General features: G+C 40.2%; 1 protein-coding gene across 2 annotated transcripts; it reads right to left on the bottom strand.

Annotated features, from left to right (window-relative positions):
- Positions 1–2,253: 2,253 nt before the first annotated feature.
- LOC134004691 (uncharacterized) lies at positions 2,254–21,086 on the bottom strand. 2 transcript variants are annotated; one of them, XM_062444054.1, is made up of 5 exons: positions 20,833–21,086; positions 7,068–8,278; positions 3,507–6,674; positions 3,333–3,377; positions 2,254–3,196 (listed from the first exon to the last, which is right to left on the bottom strand). In XM_062444054.1, the coding sequence occupies exons 2-5, from the start codon at positions 8,242–8,244 to the stop codon at positions 3,150–3,152; spliced, it is 4,437 nt and encodes a 1,478-aa protein (XP_062300038.1). In that variant the 5' UTR covers positions 8,245–8,278; positions 20,833–21,086; the 3' UTR covers positions 2,254–3,149. The 2 variants fall into 2 exon arrangements, with proteins under 2 accessions (XP_062300038.1, XP_062300037.1); XM_062444053.1 differs by having other exon boundaries at positions 3,507–8,278.
- Between the last annotated feature and the right edge of the window lie 229 nt (positions 21,087–21,315).

The raw sequence follows: 21,315 nt of genomic DNA on the forward strand, positions 1-21,315 counted from the left end.
AACTCAATGATTTCAATATAAACACAGTATGCATATACAGTATATATATATATATATATATATATATATATATATATACACAGAAACAGTTAAAATACAGACTGTTCAGATTTACATATAAACTTCTATGACATTGAGAACGACAGTATCGTCACTGCAGATGTGTTCCACACTTCCCAATGTCCAAAGCTGTGTTTATGTGCCTTAAGAAAAATGATGTGGATGTAGTCTGCTACATTGCTACATCAGTCTTCCTTCACACCAAGGCTGTTAAGATCCAGCTTAGAAAAAGACGTGGAGGAGGGAGGCTTTGAGATCTTCTGCTGTTGTCCATTGAGAGGGACGCCCCCAATTGACCATAATGGGGTCATTAACATTTAGAAAGTCATGGCTGAAAGAATTCTCCTTTTATTTCAATAAACCCACTTCTTGCTACCCTGACAGGTCAACTAATCAGTCAACTAAATATCAAAATCTTTATAGTTCCAAGATATTATCAATTCCTTGTATTTTATTACACATATGTTTGCAAAAGAAATGTTTAAAAAGGAAATCCTTTAAATAGAGAGGTGTTGTTTTCCTTATATTCAATTTATAACATCTTACCAAACATGCACCATTGTTCTCTGCTGATGAGGCTCATTAAATAGATCAGGTTCCCCATTATATTTCCCCCCCACTGCAACTATGGATTCCTCATCTATTGATTATAACCTAATTTTGTGTATATATATACAATTTTGTATGTGTATATATATATAATGGAAAAATATTAGGACTAACACTATTGTAACAAGCACCTTATGGTCATATTGGTATTTTAAACACCATATGTGCACTAATCCTAATGAGTTTCAAAGAACTGAATTATTCTTTTATATTCTCTAACACCTAAAAAGACTGATTGACCATATGCACAGAGGAGATTTTACTGAAAGTTATATTCCTGGCCACATTCAATAAAAATATTTTTTGAGATAATACGTATGGGACATAACAAGCAGCCACAATATTCTATTAAATATGCCTACAACTGGAAACAGATGGCACAAGATCTAAATATATAACAGTATTCCAGGAATAGGTGGCTTTTCACTCTGAGCATAAAAGAAAAAGTGCCATCAATGCATTCTCTTTACAGGTCAATGCTAGTCTGTGAGACACCATACTGTACAGGCAACGGACCAATAGGCAGCAGGCAAATTAGCATTTCTATTCAGCTCTCACAGCTGACCACAACAGTGTCTATTTATAACTACGGTATAATAAATCTCAGATATAAACTCATCAACAACTGTGTCATGTGTATGTTTGATTACAGGATATTCTGCCTCAAGGCTGACTGTTCTGCACACACTTCTTAATGTGCTGATAAATTAGCATTTTATTAAAAACTGTAGAATGTATTTGGACTGTATTAGGGTTGATGTTATGATGACAAATGTTTAGAGACAGACTCATGTCCTACAAGCTGAAGAGTAAAGGTTGTCTGCTGCCCATCATCCATGCTGTTGAAATGCTCCACACCACCAACAAGCTTCAGACTACCCATGACCTTTGAGCTCTCCAACAAGGGAATTGTAATTTCTAAGAATAGTAATATTCCCTCAGACTAATGTACAACTTGTTGTGACTGTGTGTGTATTTATGCTGATTTATATTTCATCAGCGTACATTTCATGCGTTTCCAGATGCTCTACCTTTTTGGTAGAAACCATGGGATGTCTTGTTCTCCCAAGATGCATCTGGACAACTCTGTTGACCCGCCAAGGAACACTTTTTTAGAAACTTTTTATGCTTGAAGCTTAAACAGCAATTTATATTCTGGAGAAAAATTGGATCATAAATTAATATATGAAAAAACTCCATGGAGGTGGATTTGTCCCAATTTGTCCCATTGTTAAGAGGTTAACCATGTTGTATTGTCATCTTAATTGTCCTGTTATCCTTTTCACTGTCACCACTTTTCTTAACCTTAAAATACTACTAATGCTATGCTGTTGTTTTATTGCTTCATTATCCTACATTCCAGCTACTACACTAAAACTACAGGGAAAAATAGAGTTAGTTTCATGTAATGGTCATAAAACTTTACCAGCATGGACACAAATTCCAGATTGTCCTATAAATGTAGTGTTGGTTTATAGTTTCATCATCCCATATTCCAACTATTACACCAAAAATACATCAAATTTTGAGATGCAAAAATTGCCAAGTATTGAAAAGGCATTGATTGACCATTTTTACAAAATGTTTTTGGGCATTTTTTGCCTTTATTCGGAAGTACCTGGCATAGAAGCCGACAGGAAACAGTGAGAGAAGGGAATGACACACAACAAAAGTCCCTTGCCGAGTTGAACCAGGGATATTGCAATTACATGGCATGCATGGGAACCACTCAGCTACCAAAGTGCACTATATTGACCAACTATTGTCAAATGAGGTGTTACAGCTCCACTGATCGACACCAGTATCTGATATCACAGCTATTAAAATGTATCACTGGGTCAATACCATGGAGTCACAACTTTAGAAGCTGCCAATTTAACTACATGTAACTTTGACTGAAGAGGTAATATACTGTCACTACCCCCTGAGGAAAACGGGTCACAAAAGTGGTTCATCACGTGCGTGGTGTGTATCATGAGGCGCAAATGTAAGTGCAATGTCTCCCTCTAGTGATGAAATAGAAGTACATACAAGTCACACTGGAATTTATCAATTTAAGAGATTTTATACATTTTTATATGAACATTTTTTAAAAGGAATGCAACCTCGGACTGCACCTTAGAAAACATGTAATCAGAGCTGAGTTTTCAAAGTACAAATTATTCAAATGTATGCAAATTTAGACAGCATTCTGAGCAAAAAAAAAAAAATAGAACTTAGTGCTGGATTTATACATTCTGAGGTAGCTGGTAAAAAGAACATTCACACAAAAAAAGTTAAAATATATACAGATTTACAACATGTATCAAGTAGACTGTTGTGCTATATAATATATATATATATACATATACACACACAAATGCTTTGAAAAACCAAAGATATAATTTGTTACAACAGGTATGATTGTATTGACACACCAACAATTTGTCCCTTTGGTGCTGAAACAAACTGGATACAGAGACACTGGCATCTTTTTCTTTCTAATGAGGTCTTGGAGAATACCTGCACCTCTGCCTTCTAGCAGAACCTACAAAGCACAAGTGGAAAAAAGAGGATTACATCAGTGTCTTAGTACCAGACAACACTTAGAAGTTAGATAGTGTACTGGTTGACTAAAATGAATTGTTGTGCACGAAACCAACCATGCTAGAGTAAATTATCACCTTTTGTTGGCTTCTCTGACCACTTGTAACCTTCATGGACTCTTCCTATTGTAAAAATGAGGATCAGCGGGAGGGTTATTCAATTGAAATACATTTAAAAATCCCTTTTTGATAGTGATATGAATTTATTAAAGACAATTGAAAATACATTTTAAACATTTCAAAAGTACACACTTGGTTCCATTGGTGTTTTCCGATGTATGTGTTTCATCCACTCTGTGGCTTCACAAATGGACTTCTTCATCAGGGCTTTTTGAGGGTTGTGGTATCTGTGCCCCTGTCTGGGTGCCCTTTCATATGGAGTAGGTCCTGGTCTAGCTTCCCTCTGACAATCATGATTTGTGGTTCTGGAGTTATCCTCTATCCTCATGCTATGTTTTCGGTCTCTCCTGGTTGGGAAAAACCCATTGTTCCAGTCTTCAGTCACTTGTTGCCTTGCCTTCTTTGCTGATGAGTATGTACTTGCAGAGGACGGGGGGCTTTTGGCAGATGTTGAGGGGCAGCTATAAGAGTGAGACCGCTGTATTTTGGATGAAGGTAGATGTCTGGGAATAGGCAGACTCTGCTTAGATTTAGGGGGCGCTGAGGAGGCGGACATTGCTTCAGACTGAGACGAACCTCTTGAGGCTGAGCTTCTTCTGGCCTCAGAAAGGTGTCCACTTGTGGATGACAATCTACTGGTGGAGGTGGATGGGCGTTCTTGGTTAGGTAATGAGAGTTGCCTTGAAACTACTTTGGGTTTTGTTACGATTCCTTGTCCCTCATTCTTCGTTTCATGGTGTCTCTCATTTTCTTTTCTATTTCTATATAAACCTTGTGTTTTTGTGTCACAGGAGTCATTCTTCTTGCTGGTTTCAGTGGGGGTCTTTGAAACCCGAGCTTCATATTTCTTTTTGTGGTGGACTCTTGATTCTTTTACAAGTTTCAAGCACTTACTGGCTGGAGAAGATGGCTGAATAAAGAGGCGAACAAGCCCAGGATTAGGAACCAATCTAGAGTCCTCCTCCTCGTCTACAGACCGGGGCTGCTTCTCTGGTGAGGATTCATATGACTGTTGGTCCACAGTTTCAGGTCCACTTTGTGTAGCAAATAAGTCATTAACATTGTACTTTTTTACCTTCTTTTTGCAGATATCATTTTTAGCCACTCTCTCAGAACCATGGAAAACTTTGGTCTCTTTTTTTGAGTTTTTTTGTCTGATGGTCTCTGCAGGTGACAATCTAGGTTCTTGAAGCGGCTCACTTGCAGTTCCCCACAGAGTGTCCACAGATTCATGTGCATGTCTGTATTGTTGAACAGAAGTGGCATCACCACTATCAGCTGACCCCGGCAAATGTAATCTTTTCCTCTTTGCCTTTTTATTGTTATGTTCATTTTCACTGTCCACTGTGTCAGAGCTCAGGGTTATTACAGAATTGGCCTCAATCAGCTGTCCACTCTTTTCTGTGATGTGTGACTGTCCAGGGAATGCATCCTCTATCACATCTTTAACCTGTGATTTATTCATTTTAGACCGGTGTTGTGGTGCCGGTGAGTCTGCAGATGATCTGGATTTTTTTAAACTTTCTTTAACAGCTTCACATTCCTCAATTTCAGGTGAATCTCTCCTTTGTTGACTGCATAGTGTGTCTCCACTGTTCACTGATCTTGATCCTGTAAACAATCTCTTCCTTTTTTTCCTCTTGTTACAGTTTTGGTAACAATCATCTTCTGTGTCAGAATCAAGAGTTATTATACTTTCTTTTTTAGACATCCTTTGGGTGTTTGTTGTGGGTTGAACATGCTTAGAGTAAACCCTGGCTGTTATCAGCTGTCTAAGGTTTTCCATACAGTCTGACTTGACAGAGCTGCTAGTCTGACTTTTTTGCGTAATTGTAACTTCATCACTGTTGCTCTCTTTTTCAGACACACAATGAAATCTCACCGGGGGAAGAGGGGCTGACCTCTCCAACAACCGCTTGGACACAGTCAAATAGTTCTGTTCTGATCCAGATGAGTAATCACAACTGTCTTCAGTTGTACTGCTGTCTTCAGAGTCAGAGTAGGACTCTCTCTTCCTCCGAGATGTATGTGGTTCTCCCCCAGAGTCCTGTTCATGCTCTGCTGTGCTCCTGCCTGGTGCCACTTCAAAACAATCCCTAACCCGTACAGCTTTTGCTTGTTGAAAGCTCTCAATTGTGTCAAAGACCTCTAACTGGGACAAAGTAGAAGCTGGTCCTGGTTTTGGAGCTGGGCAATGTAAGACAGTATGTGTTGGACTTGTGCCACCCTGTCTTCCATTGTCTCCATTAATACCATTATTTAGCACAACTTCTTCAGGGCCATTCTGGTCTTCATCTTTTGGTCCAAATGTAAGGTCTGACATGCTTATTGGTATGACTAGCCAGTCATCATCACCATCATCATCCTCATCCTGATCTTCATCCTGACCCTCAGTCTGATCCTCACATGTTGAAGCATTGAAAGGACTATATGAAACTGAGTGCTTTGGTTGCCTTGCCAGAAGTCCCTCACTGTCAGCAAGTACTGCTGTCTTGGGTGAAACGTGTTTCTTTGGAATTGGTGTCTTCGATGAAATTATTTCTGTCTTCATGTGAGCCTGACTCTGTTTGTAGCCTTCATTTTCAAATATTGACTGTTTATCATTAGGTTCAGGTACTTGTGCAAGTGAAGGATTCTGAACTTGTGATTTTTCATCTTCACTTATATCTTCATACTGTGGGTGTTTAAAACATGTTGGAACGTTTAATTCCTCATGCTCATTTTTTGGGAGTTCTATGGACAACCGTGACACATCATAATCTGAAACGTCTTCACTTTGTTGTGTAGGATGAATCTGATCAATTAATGAATTTGGCTTGGAAAGTGCAATTACATCCTTGGAGGTAACACTGCAATTTTGTGAATCTTCAATGCTTTTCTGTTTTTTTGTATTTGCATCGTGATTGTCATTGGGTGATGTGAATTCCAATGTTTTGTTTGTTTTGTTTTCAGATACCACTGAACCTGACACTAGTGTAGGATCCTCTGAGACACTTTGCACACTGTCCAACCATATTGTCTCCATTGGTTTCTGGCCTGTAAATTCTCTCTCCTTCACGGTCATGCATTTGAGAGCCCCAAAAACATCAGGTTCTTGGTCTATGTCATCCACATTCTTGTTAATATTTAAACAAGCAGACTTCCCTTCTTTTTGTGATGAGCTGCAGTTGACCTTTGAACTGGGGTGCCTTTCAGTCGGTTCATTCAAGGGAATTCCAGACACTGCGGTAAGAACCACTGGACTCTCACCTTCATTCTTCGTGCAAGTGGCAGCAACGTTCATCATAATGTGTGGATATTCTGTGGATGCAAAGAGATGAATGTTATCTTTATCCCCATTCCAATACTGTTGCAGTATGACTTCAGAAAAGTTGTCCATTTCTGCAATAGTCTCTACATTCGCCAGACTAGTTATCAGCTCCTTCAGTGCAGTTAACGTATAATGAATAGTGGTCACTTTCTGTGAGGACTTATCACACCACCATTTACTATAAAAACTGTCATCATTGCTACTGACAAAAGTTTTATCTTCAGAACAGCCATCTGAATAAACAAGTCTGACATCACCATATGCTGTCGAAGTTACATCCAAGTGTTTCTTTACTGGTAAATCACAAGTTACAGATGCACTCTTCTTAACAAAATCACTTTTAGGAGAATTTTTTGAGCTTTTTATGGCAGAGAGTAGAGTACCTGTTGAATTGTTCTCGGATGTCAATGTTGTACAATCACCCATCTCTTTAGACTTGGGAGTACTGTCAGCCATTGCTTTGTTGTCCTTTGAGCAATCCTCTTCAAGTTTTTGTCCAACTGCAGCAGCACACTGCTCTTCCACAACACAGTTAGGACTTTGCTTCTCCACATCTTTGTCAGAGACTGTGGAGAGAAGGCCAACACTGTTCGACATTGGCATGACACAGCCAGACTGGAGTCTTGAGTCCTGCTCATTGGTGCTAAAAGTCCCCCTCTTATTTGAGAGTGGGAGTCTCTTACTGTCTTTTAGAGTCCTATAATACTTCAGCTTTTCTAAAATATGTTCCATTATTTGGTCATCAGTAGGTGGTTCAGTTTGTCCAACTGGCAAGAACTTGCATCTTGGTGGGCCACTCAGAGGGGGTGAGCAGCCTTGCTGCTGATGGAGCGTAGGACAAGTTTCTTTAAATTGATCTGGGTTTTGTGTTCTTGCCTGCCGGCGATTAAGAACAGCTAGTGAACTTCTCGCGTGCTGACTCTTGCAGTGCTTTTCGTTTGATAAATGAGCAGTATTGAGTTCAGTGTTGGAATTACTTTTCTCTGATGAGGGGGTGGTGGAAAAGGAGTTGGGATCTGTATGATTTGCTCCCAGTAAGGCTCGCAGCATTGGGAAGGAGTTCTGCTTTTTTCGCTGAGACACCAAAGAACACTGTTGTGAAGGAGATGTTGGTACTCCAAGACTGTATCCCTGGGGTACTGCAGAACTTCTGCTGGCAAAGAAAGCATCATTTCTCTGCTGAAGTTGCGCAGAGACATGTGCTGATGAATGAAAGTGTTTAACTTTTCTGTTTATTTGGCCATCACAGATTTGAGTACATGCACTCTTCCTGGGTACTACTTGCTGGAATCCCGTGTTTTCTATGTTTGCATGTGACCCTTGTTGACCGTGGAGATATGGAAAATTCTGAAGTGATGGTGCACAGCCTTGCTGCCACCGAGGTGGACCGTAATCCACTCCAGGCTCCGTAGAATCTGGAACGGCTACCATTATGTTTGGTTTTTCATTTGTGAGGTGAGGTGATTTACGAGCACCAGTGTTACTCCACTTCTGGAACTCAGGATGGGCCCCTCCTTGGCTGTGTGGACATCCAGATTGCATTGCATGGGTAGCAATCATTCAAGTGATGACTTCAGTTAAATGCTTTTCCTGTCTAGGAAACAAAAAAAAAAGAAGAAATTAGTGGGTGGCCGGTTTCACATTTAATTAAATATAGTTGCTTGGGGATGGGCGCACGTGAGTTGTCTCCTCTAGTCTTTTTTTGTGTACACACAACATCACTACCATGAAAATGAGACAGAAGCAGGTGGTAACAAGTGAGGGTCGATTTATGGTCAATCCTCCGGTTTGCAACAGTTAGTGACGTAATGGAACGTAGTTGTTGTGACCATACAGATTGCCCCCCGTGGTTGGGCACGCATGTGTAAGCAAAATTTAATGTCTCAATGGAGACAAAGTGTCCATGACTTGTAGCTACAGCAGTTTGTTCAGACGGTGTGTCACTAAGAGGGATTTTGAAGAGCAATGACCAAACCAGCATTCAAAGGGTCCATTGAAAGGGTCCTCAGAGATTGAAAAATCTCCCAGCTTTCATTGTTAAAACTGAGTGAAAACAATGAGTTTAAAAAAAATTGTGCATTGCAGAACCAATCCAAAGTTTTCATATTCGGGTGGGGACATGAAGATCACTATGGAGGAGAATGGAGGAAGAGCATAATTTCCGGGTAGGTCTGTCCTAAACAAAATGTGGGGGGGGGGGGGGGGGGGGGGGGGTTTGATAGTAACTAGGGTTGCACCGAAATGAAAGTTCTTGGCCGAAACCGGAAACCGAAAATGAGGAAACCAAGGCCGAAAACCGAAACACCGAAAGAAATTATTATGCCAATTATTAGTACCATTGCATTTATGGCTATGACTGTGTACTAACCTCACTAAAATCAAGGCATTGCAATTCAAAGAATAAATCAATGACAAAAGTATGAAAATATTTATTTAGCAATGACATTACAACAATGCACAATATAAAATTAAATTAAGTTAAAAATAACACTTAGTGTTACACTTGGTGGAGGGTTGCGATCGGTATCGGTCTAATAAGCAGCAACACAGAGCTATAAGCACGCTTTACTCTCACACACGCTGCATTTATAGTCACACAAACACATACACCTTCTACTGTGCTGTGCGCTTCTCCTTCTACTGTGCTGTGCGCTTCTCCGTCTCTAAGCGGGTTCTCCGCATCCATCGCGGCCCGGATCATTTCTCGTGCGCGCTGCTTTAATCCCACGTCCAAGTAATGATCTTTATAACGCGGATGAAGTACATTTGCAATGAAGTGCAGAGGATCCAAATAGATTTCAGTGAAACGTGTGCTCACAGACTCTAAGAGTGTATTACACTTGAGTGCTGCAATTAAAGGAATAAAGTCTGCTACAGATGCATCAGAGAAGCTGATCTCTTTAGTTAGCTGTTTCGGCCGTGTTGTTTCGGTGATAAAAGTATTTCGGACGAAAACCGAAAATGCGCTTTTGGGCCATTTTCGGCCGAAGATTTTCGGTGGCCGAATTTTCGGTGCATCCCTAATAGTAACCAGAAAGATAAAATAGCAGGCCACAATGGTAACTTTCCAGAGTGGTAAAGTCCAGTCTTTGTATTACAAACCACTATGCAGTGTTTTGGCATCTGAAAACACTCACATACTACTACTACTAGACACCACATGTAGGCCACAAGAACTGTGACTTGTCAGCTTGAGCTGCTTTTGTTTTCAACAACAAGTTTCTGATGTTGGTAGAGATTGTTGACAGTTCTGTACATGTGTCGCCCAGCATAATTATATATATCGCAAACTAAATAAAATAATGTAAACACTGTTTACATTTTGGTGAACATCCAGGGATTGTCCTTTACCCAAATATATACAATAGGAAAAGTCAGTCCGGATCTGGGCCAATTCATAACTTAATGCAGACAAAATAAAATTTGTACCTGCTAAGCTTTCATTGCACTTAACAACACACACACACACACACACACACACACACACACACACACACACACACACACACACACACACACACACACACACACACACACACACACACACACACACACACACACACACACACACACACACACACACACACACACACACGAGGAGAAACTGCAACCAAGCTGAGAAATATGGCAACCACCAGTGGGGATACAGGACTAGCACTAGCCCAACTAGGTTATATTTGGGGTTCAGGTCTGATGATACAGGTGAAAGATGAAGTGAAAGAGCCGATTCTAAAATTAGTCTGGGCTGATGAGTATTGGAGTGAAATCAGTTCTACAGCGTCTCCCTGTTTTTTTATGAATACTGTCAAGTCATGAAGGTATCAAGGTAAGAAAAAAATAGATACTGTTCAAGTCTCTGGATCACTGCAATGGTGAGCCAATGAGAACATATCTAAGACTTTCAATGAATTATTTATAAAAATCCCATTTTTAAAAAACAGTATCACAGACATCTGCATTAAGTGAATTATTTGCTGTCCATGCATGACAACTGTCAGAACTGAGTTAAGAGTTGAATAGTGTTCCTACTGTAACCGAGACCCCCCCTAATGGAGACCTAAATTGTAACAGTTGTCAAGTTGCTGGATAATATTTCAACTGCAAGCACAATTTCAGAGTCTAAACCAACCCATCAGACCTTTGGTCCTCACTTAGTCAGTGGCACTTCTACGAAAATGTATACACTACAAAAAATAAATCTAGGAAACTTCTACTTCAAATGCAGATAATCGTATTTAAGATTTGCAGAAGCCAACAGCAATCATAATTTCAGCAAAAGCATTATTCTGTCATAATTTTCTCTATTTAGCTGTTTTACTCACAATGTTCTTGGAGTTGGGGTGACACAGCAGAAGCGCAGACTAGTGTTGTAGTCAAGACCACCTAACCCGAGACAGAGGGCTGTGCGATACGATATACAGTCACCAACCACTTCATTAGGTACACCCGTGCAATCTCATCCAATCCAATACAACACAGTGTTTCCGCTACATTCATCATACATAGCCGCCGCTCCTTCAAATTTCTCTCTCTTTTTTTGTTTTAATTGTTCACCACCGCATCTTTCCACCTTCACAGCAGAGTCCTGCCGGGTACTCGCGAGCACTACGGTAAACTAGGAACCTTGAGGTTATGTGGTTGTCAAGGCAACAGGTCAGAGAGTCAGCGGAGTGTAAAGCGGCGACTTACCGTCCGCAGAAAAGGTAGATTTAAGGCCCATTCGCAATTGAAATGTTTGCACTGTAGAACCCTGCAATAACAAAGATAAGGAATACTACAAGACTTTCAGTAATAACGGCGCGATGTTGCATCTGACTGGGGGGATGGGACTCTTGTCAAAAGTGGCTTAGACAGTCACGTGTAAATGGTAAATGCAACTAGCCTTGACAATAAAACATTACGCCCGATTTTTTTTTTTTTGAAGTCGTTAGTTAAGGCGGCAGGCGTGTGTTGCTTAGGCGGCCACCTAAGCTGTAAAGTGCTGTGGGAAACCCTGGGGTATTGGGATTCTGAGAAGAGGGTTAAGCTGTAGTTGTGGTAGAAAGTTAAAATTTAAGTTAACAGAAACAGATGGGCTTCAAGGCAGTGTGAAATCTTGCTTTGGCAGAAGAATGTGACAGCACATAAACAGGAAACCAGCTACATCCGCTCCAAAAGCATGACCATGTTGAAAGGAATTTTTTGTCCCAAAAACAGCTGAAGTTGTTTATAAAAATCCATGCAAGAACATCTGGACAGTTCACAGAAGATAAACTCTGTTACTTTGCAGTTGCTGTTCGCACTTATCGATCAGTCCTAAAGGCAGGGAAGCGGTTACAGATCTCGAACACAACAAGCTTACTGCTTTCAAATTGTTACACATAGGACCACATATTTATATGAAACAAACAATAAAGTAATTAATCCCCTTATCTGATATTTTAACAGGGGCCAATTCATAGCATATATCTACAGTTTGAAAGCAGTAAGTTTGTTGTGTAATAAGAATGCATCCCAGCTGGAAGACAGTTGACCTTTGGTAAAGACATGATTATCACATTGCAGGGGTAAAGACAGAACCGTGCTTCTCTCAATAATAATGGTCAGGAAGTAGTTATCTCAGGGGCTACTGTTCTGTACTCAGGGATACAGGATGTTTTTTGATTCTGTAGTTTCAGAGACAGGAACTATCACACTACCCTGGACGTTGCTTAAGGAGGTCACAGGAAGGACACATGAGAAGATGGAGGAGGGAGTCAGATCAACTGCACACCAGGAGTCCACACCACACATTGCATAACCATTCTGGATTGTATATAAGACTGGGTTAGGAAGAGATAGGAGTCAGAATTCGTGAACTGACGACAGACAGTTAGTCAGGGATAGGAAATCTCGACCCAGAGCTCTGTATGTTTTATTCATTTACTGCTAAATAAAATAGCGTGTTGAGACCGATCATCTTCTCCTATTCTTTCATTAACGAACACACGGACTGAGCTAACACACAGTGTAAGATTTAGCAAGTAGAGATAGCTCAGATCCAAACAAGCTGTATTACTATAGTATTGGTGTAGTATTGTATTTTATTTCCCCACTGGTCATTTATCGCCTCCTCTGATATTGTTGTGTAGGAACGAATGTTGTTGATTACTGTTTGTTTATGTGAGGTTGGGCTTGTAGAAACTGAATTGCCCCTCGGGGATAAATAAAGCTGAATCTGAATCTAAAACGGCTGTATGTTAAGGCTGCTCAATTGATCGAAATTTGATCGTGATTACGATTTTGGGGCCAAACGATCTCAAAACTAATAAAATCGGGGGGAAACGATTTTTTGTCATTTTCCTGCAAAAAGCCACACATGCGTATTTCCGTCCCTCCTTTACTAACCCCAGAATTTTATTTCAAACCTTAGACTCTGTCATCAACCCCTCCCCCTGTCATTTTATCGATGCCTCACAAGAAACCTGTGAGAGCTTTTTAGACTTTTTTAGCAAAAAAGTCTTAGACATAAGGAAACAAATTAGCCCCCCAACCCAGGTTTTACATACCATTAGAGACATCCACTGTTATTTTAGTCATTTTAAACCCATATCTTTGCCGTTTTTAACTGAAATCATAGCCCACATGAAGCCCACCACGTGCAGCCTTGATTTCATTCCCTCAAAATTTCTCAAAGAAGTCATTGATACAGTTGGACCCACTATTTTAATGATTATTAATAGTTCTTTAGAAGGTCTATTTCCCTCCATTTTTCAACATGCTGTGGTGCAACCACTTTTAAAGAAACCAAACCTGGATCCCACTGTTCTTAATAGTTTTAGGCCAATTTCTAAACTTCCATTCTTAAGCAAAATTTTAGAAAAAAGTGGTTTCAACCCAACTTTTAAGTTTTTTTATCTCAAAATGACATCTTTGAGAAATTTCAGTCAGGTTTTAGAACATTACATAGCACAGAAACAGCCCTCCTCAAGGTAACCAACGACATTCTTTTAACAATGGACAGGGGAGAGAGCACAGTTTTAATTCTTTTAGACTTAAGTGCAGCTTTTGACACAGTAGATCACACAATTTTAATTGATCGTCTTAAAACTTGGGTGGGCATCAAGGACACTGCACTTGATTGGTTTTATTCTTACCTTTTAGAAAGAACCTTTGCGGTCACTACAGGTAACTACACCTCCTCCACATCCCACATTACCTGTGGTGTACCGCAAGGTTCTATTTTAGGTCCAATTTTATTTTCTATTTATATGCTCCCACTTGGCCAAATCATCCAACGACACAACGTTTCTTTCCATTGTTACGCAGACGACACACAGATAAACCTTCCCCTGAGATCCGGTGACCCAAGAAGCCTAGCTGCTGCTTTAGACTGTCTCCATGATGTCAACTGTTGGATGGCACAACATTTCCTTCAACTCAACAACTCCAAAACAGAAATAATACTGTTCAATCCCCCAAATACAAAAAATCCCATCAGTCTTGGTCCCCTGTCTGCGAACATCAAGCCCACTGCCAGAAATCTTGGAGTCCTGTTTGACCCAGAATTATGTTTCATTCCTCACATCACAAAAACTGTCCAGTCCTGTTTTTTACAATTAAGAATAATCTCCAAACTCAAGCCGATGCTCACCCACTCTGACCTGGAAAAAATCATTCATGCCTTCATTTTTTCCCGTTTAGATTATTGCAACTCTCTCCTTTCCGGTTTACCTCAAAAATGTCTCTCTCACCTCCAACTAGTTCAGAACGCAGCAGCTAGGCCTCTTACTGGTTTTAACAGACGACATCACATCACCCCAATCCTCGCTTCTCTTCACTGGCTCCCTGTTCATTTTAGAATTGATTTTAAGATTTTACTGATAATTTTTAAAGCACGTCTGGGTCTGGCTCCAAGCTATATTACGGACATGTTGACTCCGTATGAGCCAGCCCGCAGCCTTAGATCCTCGGGTGGGGCCTTTCTGGTTGTTCCAAAGTCAAGGCTGAAATCTAGAGGGGACCGTGCTTTGGCTATCAGGGCCCCTCAGCTTTGGAACAACCTGCCCGAGGAAATAAGGCTGACACATTCAGTATCTTCTTTTAAATCATTACTAAAAACTCATTTTTACAGACTAGCTTTTATGTGATGTCGTCTTCCTTTTTTCTTTTTTTTTTTGTTGCATATTACTACTGTCTTTTTTAGGGCCCGAGCACTGACAAGTCAGTGAGGGACCTATTGCTTTTGCCAAGATTCTTATTATTATTATTAATCAAGTGCCGCCAAATCAATCGCATTTTTGGCGGCCTGAATATGCATGAAAACTCATGAAATTCTGCACACACGTCACATCTGGTGAAAATGTATATAATTCTATGTGATTGGACGCAAGCGTGGTACACACGTCGGGTCATGTGACCAAAAATGTTCTTGGATCTGCATGAAATTTTAATATGTCATAGCTCTCATCAGATCATGGGGAAATTAATTTTGTGGAATTTTTTTACGAAACAGGAAGTCGCCCACGCGGCGCGGCGTGGCTTGCACCGATTTTCATTTTTCGAACACCGCTTTGAGGACTTTATGATGTTCACAGAATCATGAAACCTGCCACGTAGGTTTCTTTCATCTGATACCACATTGGCCCAACATTTTGCCCCAACAGCTCAGTAGCGCCCCCTAATGCCTTTTCCCACTTAGGATGTACTGACAAACTCTAAAACTCACCAAATTGGACACACTCGTCAAGACTCACGAATATTATTTTTTGCTATAACCGCAACCTTTTCAGTGCCAAGATGACTCTACAGCGCCCCCTAGAACATTAAAAGTTGAAACCCCGCCTTCTACATGCACGTACATGAACGAAATTTAGGATTCATATATATCATGACTAGACGCACAAAAAAGCCTCTTGGACCCATACCCTAAGTCCAACAGGAAGTCGGCCATCTTGGATCACAGGTGCATTTTTTCCGCCATTTTCCCCATTTCCAGGCCTCGTACTTTAACGAACTCCTCCTGAAGTTTTGACTCCACAGACTTCAGATTCGAACTGTATCATCCTCAGACCTTGATTATGTAAACTTGACGACAGATTTGACGTACGTTATACCAGGTGGGCGTGGCAGTTGTTTGTTTGTATAAACAAACAAAATACAAATTTTGTTTGTATAAACAAACAACTCCTTATAACTCCTCCATACCTTGTCGGATGTTTATACATGCAGCGTGTGAAATGTCACACCTGGTGAAGCCGTTTCAATTTCAACATCATTGGGGGTGGGTGTAGCAAGGGGTCTCCATAGCGCCCCCTAACAGCAGGTCATGTGACCACAAACTTTGTCTGATCTCCATGAAATTTACAGGACTCATAGCACTCATGGGTAAACCCCCAAATTAATTTTTTCTAAATTTTCGCTCTAACAGGAAGTCGGTTATTGTCCATTTCCTGCGTCAATTTTCCATTTTTTCCAACAGCGTTTAGAGGACTTTGCCGTCTTCACAGAATCACCAAACTGCCCACATAGGTTCACACTCAGGAGCACTTTAATTTGAGACCATAACTGCCCCTGGGCGTGGCACAACAGCTCAATAGCGCCCCCTAATGCCTTTATCCATTTTGTACATTTTAACAAACGCCTACACTCACCAAATTGTACACATACGTCAACAGTCACACATATTGACTACTGACAAAGTTTGGGATTTTTAAGTGAGAAGATGACTCCACAGCGCCCCCTGGAATATTTCAAAGTTTATGCCCCGCCTTCCACATTGACATAGAGAAATGAAATCGACAAGGCCTATGTATTATGTCCAGACGCACAAAAAAGCCTCTTGGACCCATACCCTAAGTCCAACAGGAAGTCGGCCATCCAGGCTAAAATGTTCAATCTAGATGATTTTTATAATTATTATAGTTTTACGCCTTTTTGACAGCCTAAACATGCCCCACAACTCACCAAAACTTGCAATCATGTCCGATCCGGCGAAGAATTTGATATTCTAAGGATCGCGGAAATGGCCGACGCAAAAATGGATTAATAGCGCCCCCTAGAAAATTTAAAAAATCAAGCCCCTCCACGAAGATTGACCAGTGCAAACCTCACAGGGGTGTAAGTTATCACCTTGCTGTGAATGTTCAGTACTTATTCATAGATTAGAGTGTATACTTCTGAAATAGGCCTGTCAAAATTGACAGAATTTGAAAAAAAAAATGTTAAACCCAAAACAAACAAACAAAAACAAAGAAATACATATATTTGTGCCTTATGTCCACAAGAGGGCAAACTGACATGACACATAACTATTTGTATTTATGCGACTTTTTTTTCTTTTTAAAATAGCCTCATTTTTATACAGGTTTGGTAATAGGCATACTGGCTACCAGACTCCAAAATATTTCCAAACAATCAATTTAGATTTGCACAGTTAAAAGTTAAAATCAATGTCTGCGGCTGCTTTCAGAAGTGGATTCTGCCATAATTTTCACAGTTATCGTTGGATTATTCGCTTATTTCGGCTCGACCATTCTGAGGGGGGGGGGGGTTACACTATGTGTCTGTCCAGGGGCGGGGGGTGCGATCGGTGTAATAAGCGGCAACACAGAGTTATAAGGACGCTTTTGCTCTCACACGCGCTGCATTTATAGTCACACAAATACACACACGCACGCGGTTACTCTCTGGTGCGCGCTCTTGCGTGTTCACTCCAGATTCAGGGAAAATACGTCTCATTTGCGGGCGGCCGTTATATATATATATATATATTATAATAATACAATTTTCATTATTCGTTGACAGCCCTAATTTGAACACATTGCACATCACTGATGTGTGGTTCCAACAGATTGGAAAACTTCAACAAAAGCTCAGTGATAGAAACTGGGTCAAGAGTGTGCCTTCCTGCAGCTGTAACTACATCTCAGTGATATCAATGTGTACTGTACAAGTGCTGAGTACATTTCTGCTCCACCTCAGCAAAATGAGAATCTCAACTGCTGGAGGAAAGCAAAAAACTAGATATTCAGCTGACACAATATATAAAAACTGATGCCTACAACATTTCCACATATACCACTATAAAAGGTAGGAAATGGGAAAATGATTATGTTTGGGTGGGGCATGGGGGCAAGGATTTTGCATCAGAGGCCTTGCAGAGGTGAAAAAGGGTTGCACAATATTTGCGGAGGAGAGAAAAGTCAGTTCAGTCCGTTAAACTACTCGCTTGAAAATAAATGAATCATTGGAGCATAGCCCATACAGTGTAAATTTACACTGTATGGGCTATGCTCCAGCGAGTGATTAGGACAGCAGCACTGAACATTTTAATGGATTGCACTAACTGCACTATTATACTGCAACTGCACTTTTTTCTACTGTAGCAATATTTATTGTATCTACTCTACATCATCTTTGTACTTTTAACTTGTCTGGTTTTATGTCTTTTTCTGTCTTAGCCTTTTTACGTCTTCGTTATGGTATGCAACTACCAAAGCAAATTCCTTGTATGTCTTTGACTACTTGGCCAATAAAGCACCTTTGACCTTTGTTGACCTTTTTAGTACTGGTAATTTGAGAAAAGGTTCGGAGATAATGGAGTAAAAAACCCCAAAGCAAGTCCCTGGATTTGCAGAAGAACGCTTGGAAATAACAGTGCAAAACTGCCCAACTTGTGAAAGAGAGGAGGAGATGAAGTCCCCCCCCCCCATCAATTGAAAATACATGTTGTGGTGAACTATAAGTTTCAGTTGGCCTAGCTCAAGTATTTTCCTGCAACAACACCCCAATGAGTAATTTTGATTTTAGGCAATAATGCATATTATCTCATCAATATGTCTAAGTAAAGAGGCAACAAATGGTTGGTTTATCATGTTGATATGTGATTGTGGATGGATGGCCACTGCTTTGACTCTGTAACTGTGTAGGTCCTGATGAATGCTGTCTTTATTTAAATTAATGGTAAAATTCCTTTTATTAAAACGTTTTGTAATGTCTTAGTTTTCATTAATTTTCACACGGCAACAAAAATGAGCCTGCACCAAAAAAAGGAGGGTGAGTGAAGACGATTCCGAGGACAACCACTAGGGGGCATCTTGTTAAGTGATTTTCTTTTCCAACTACCACAAAAATCCATTTTACATTTCCTGTTTGTGATTCCAAGTCTATTTAGGAGGTTTCTAATACCATATAAAAGCTGTCAAATGACAGACTTGTGGATCACATAGACTTTATTGACAAAATAAAGTCATTGTAGTCTGCAGTGACCAAAGTCTTACTGTTTGACATCTTTTATACACATCTACACACTCATTTGATAAGAGTTATTTGATTAGGTACACAACCAATTTTGAAAGTGGGAGTACTTGGCAGGCAACAGGTGCACATTTATCAGTGAGTAAGAGTCCACCTGTCCAATGTAAACAAACAATGATAGGAAGTTCAAAGTTCACCTTCACTCTTTAGTTAATACAACACATTTAGTGAATATAAGACCATTTCTATTATCACTACACACACCAGATTATGAGGTAATTTCATATATTGTTTTGACAAGACATGTTGATGGCAACCATATATAAATTACCATAATAGGCAATCATATTCTGATATCCTTCCTCCTCTCTTCCTCACTCCTTATGTCTCGTTTCCTCTCCTCCTCCTTCTTCAATGCCTCCACACGCCCATCTCGTCTCCTGCTGTTGTTTTCATTTCCTTTTTGTCTTCCTTTCCTTTCTTCTCCATCAAGGACTTAAAGACGCCACCAGAGCCATTTCCTTCAGGAAGGATGGGCCAATATGTCTACAGATCTTCCTCAACATAATATTTCTCAAAAAATACATAACTTAAAAAGTTGAGTGGCGGATTTTGATATGGGCGATATCTTGCTGGGGGCGGCACAGGATGCACGCACCAAAAGAGAAAAAAAAAGGTTTTCTTTCGCTTATTTGCACGTCACGTCTTCTTATTATAATGTCACCATGTGGATCAATTAACCTTGTTGCAGTGGTCGCCCTTGTTCTAGTTTGTGAGCTAATGAAGATCTCACAGTCAGAAGTAGGAGATGGGGAGTGGGGCAGGGGTAGGAGTAGGTCTGTCTCAGGTCAACTGTATATAATTTTGGTATTTATGATTGTTAAATTATTTGTATATATGGGGAGGGTGGGGTCACCGAAAGCAGGTTAATCCAGGACGCCGTACAAGCTAGAACCGTCACTGAGAGTGGATAAATGTATTTCAAAAGAAAAGCTCAGGCACACGCTTAGTCCAGCAGATAATGCACAGTACAATAATTTTTCATTAAGATACAAGTAAACCGAGGCTGATCCATAGATGCAAACACTGAAATTAACTCAGCAAACACTCACTTTTATATCCCACTCAACACCACCAATTGTGGAGCTTATTTCTGGGGTGGGCTCCTCATTTTTTTTAAAAACCAGGCATATTCCACCATGAGTTACAACTTTTTCATGTAACTGGCAATGCACCCGTGATTGTCATTAATACTGCTTTTCCCTCAGGGTTCATTAACTATCTCAGGGTCCTCTCTGTAGAAATATGTGATCGTTTATTCTGAACCATTATTATTATTATACACTATAGTAGACCACTCTACTATGTATTCATATTTATTGTTGTAATTTACGTTATTTAGTGAAATGAGTAATTTTGTTTGAAGGGTTTGAACAATTTCAGGGCATTGTTTGTCAAATTGTCATTAGGAGCTGAGCCCCCCTAAAAGTTCTGATCCTAGAATCGCCCGGAAGATAATGAGAGGCTATGCTAGTGCTGCTTGGATGAGACCGTCTCAATCGGCTACGCTAGCTTCTTCCAATTAGTCAAATTCAGTAACTTGGAGCTTGTTTTAGCTCAGGGGTTATTTACGTTACTATCGCTTCAATTCATTAATGACCGAGCACAAATGCATGTAGGGACCGGGAAATGAAGATATCGTCGGGTTTAAACACTAACGGCATGTTAAAAAAAAAAAACGCCTAAGAACTACTTCATAAATTAAACTTAAACTGCGTCATACTGTAAACTACTGTAACGTTATGCAACACTTAATATTATCTTAACGCGCTTACTGTTTGTTACAAATACTACTTCACTGGCGGGAGAAGTTTAAAAAAAAAACAACTGAAAACTGACGCGGAAGTTCCTCTAACGCCCAATATTACTTACCAGATATTAGTATATCCATTTATTTAACGCTTAGTTCATGACTCCCAGCTTCCTCCACACCGCTGTGCGCTACGATGCTGTTTTCAACTTGAAGGTGGGTAATATCCTCCTCATCTGACAGATTTCTCACAGCAAAGGTTGTTAGTATCCTTAATATCTCTGAAGCAGAAGAGCCGCACTTGAAATGTGTCGAGGTTATTCCCGATGAAGCCGTATGCCCAGGCCACTGAGCTCCTCTTGAAGTAGCCGCCTGTCGGGATGTTTCAAAGTTCAGTGAGGATGAAATGTGGCGATCGGATCCTTTATATGCTGTTCAGCGAGCGCTCTGATTGGTGGGTTTTTTTTTTTTTAGAGTGGGTGGGGTGTGTCTCATTGGATGGACAGGAGTATGGCAATAAGTGATGTGTCTCAACATAATTAGGACTTTGTTGCTTTTTTTGTTGTTCAAAAATGTCTTCAGAGTCTCAAAGAGCATGAAATCAA

The sequence above is a fragment of the Scomber scombrus genome, chromosome 22 (genome assembly GCF_963691925.1).
Source record: "Scomber scombrus chromosome 22, fScoSco1.1, whole genome shotgun sequence".
In the NCBI taxonomy this organism is placed as follows: domain Eukaryota; kingdom Metazoa; phylum Chordata; class Actinopteri; order Scombriformes; family Scombridae; genus Scomber; species Scomber scombrus.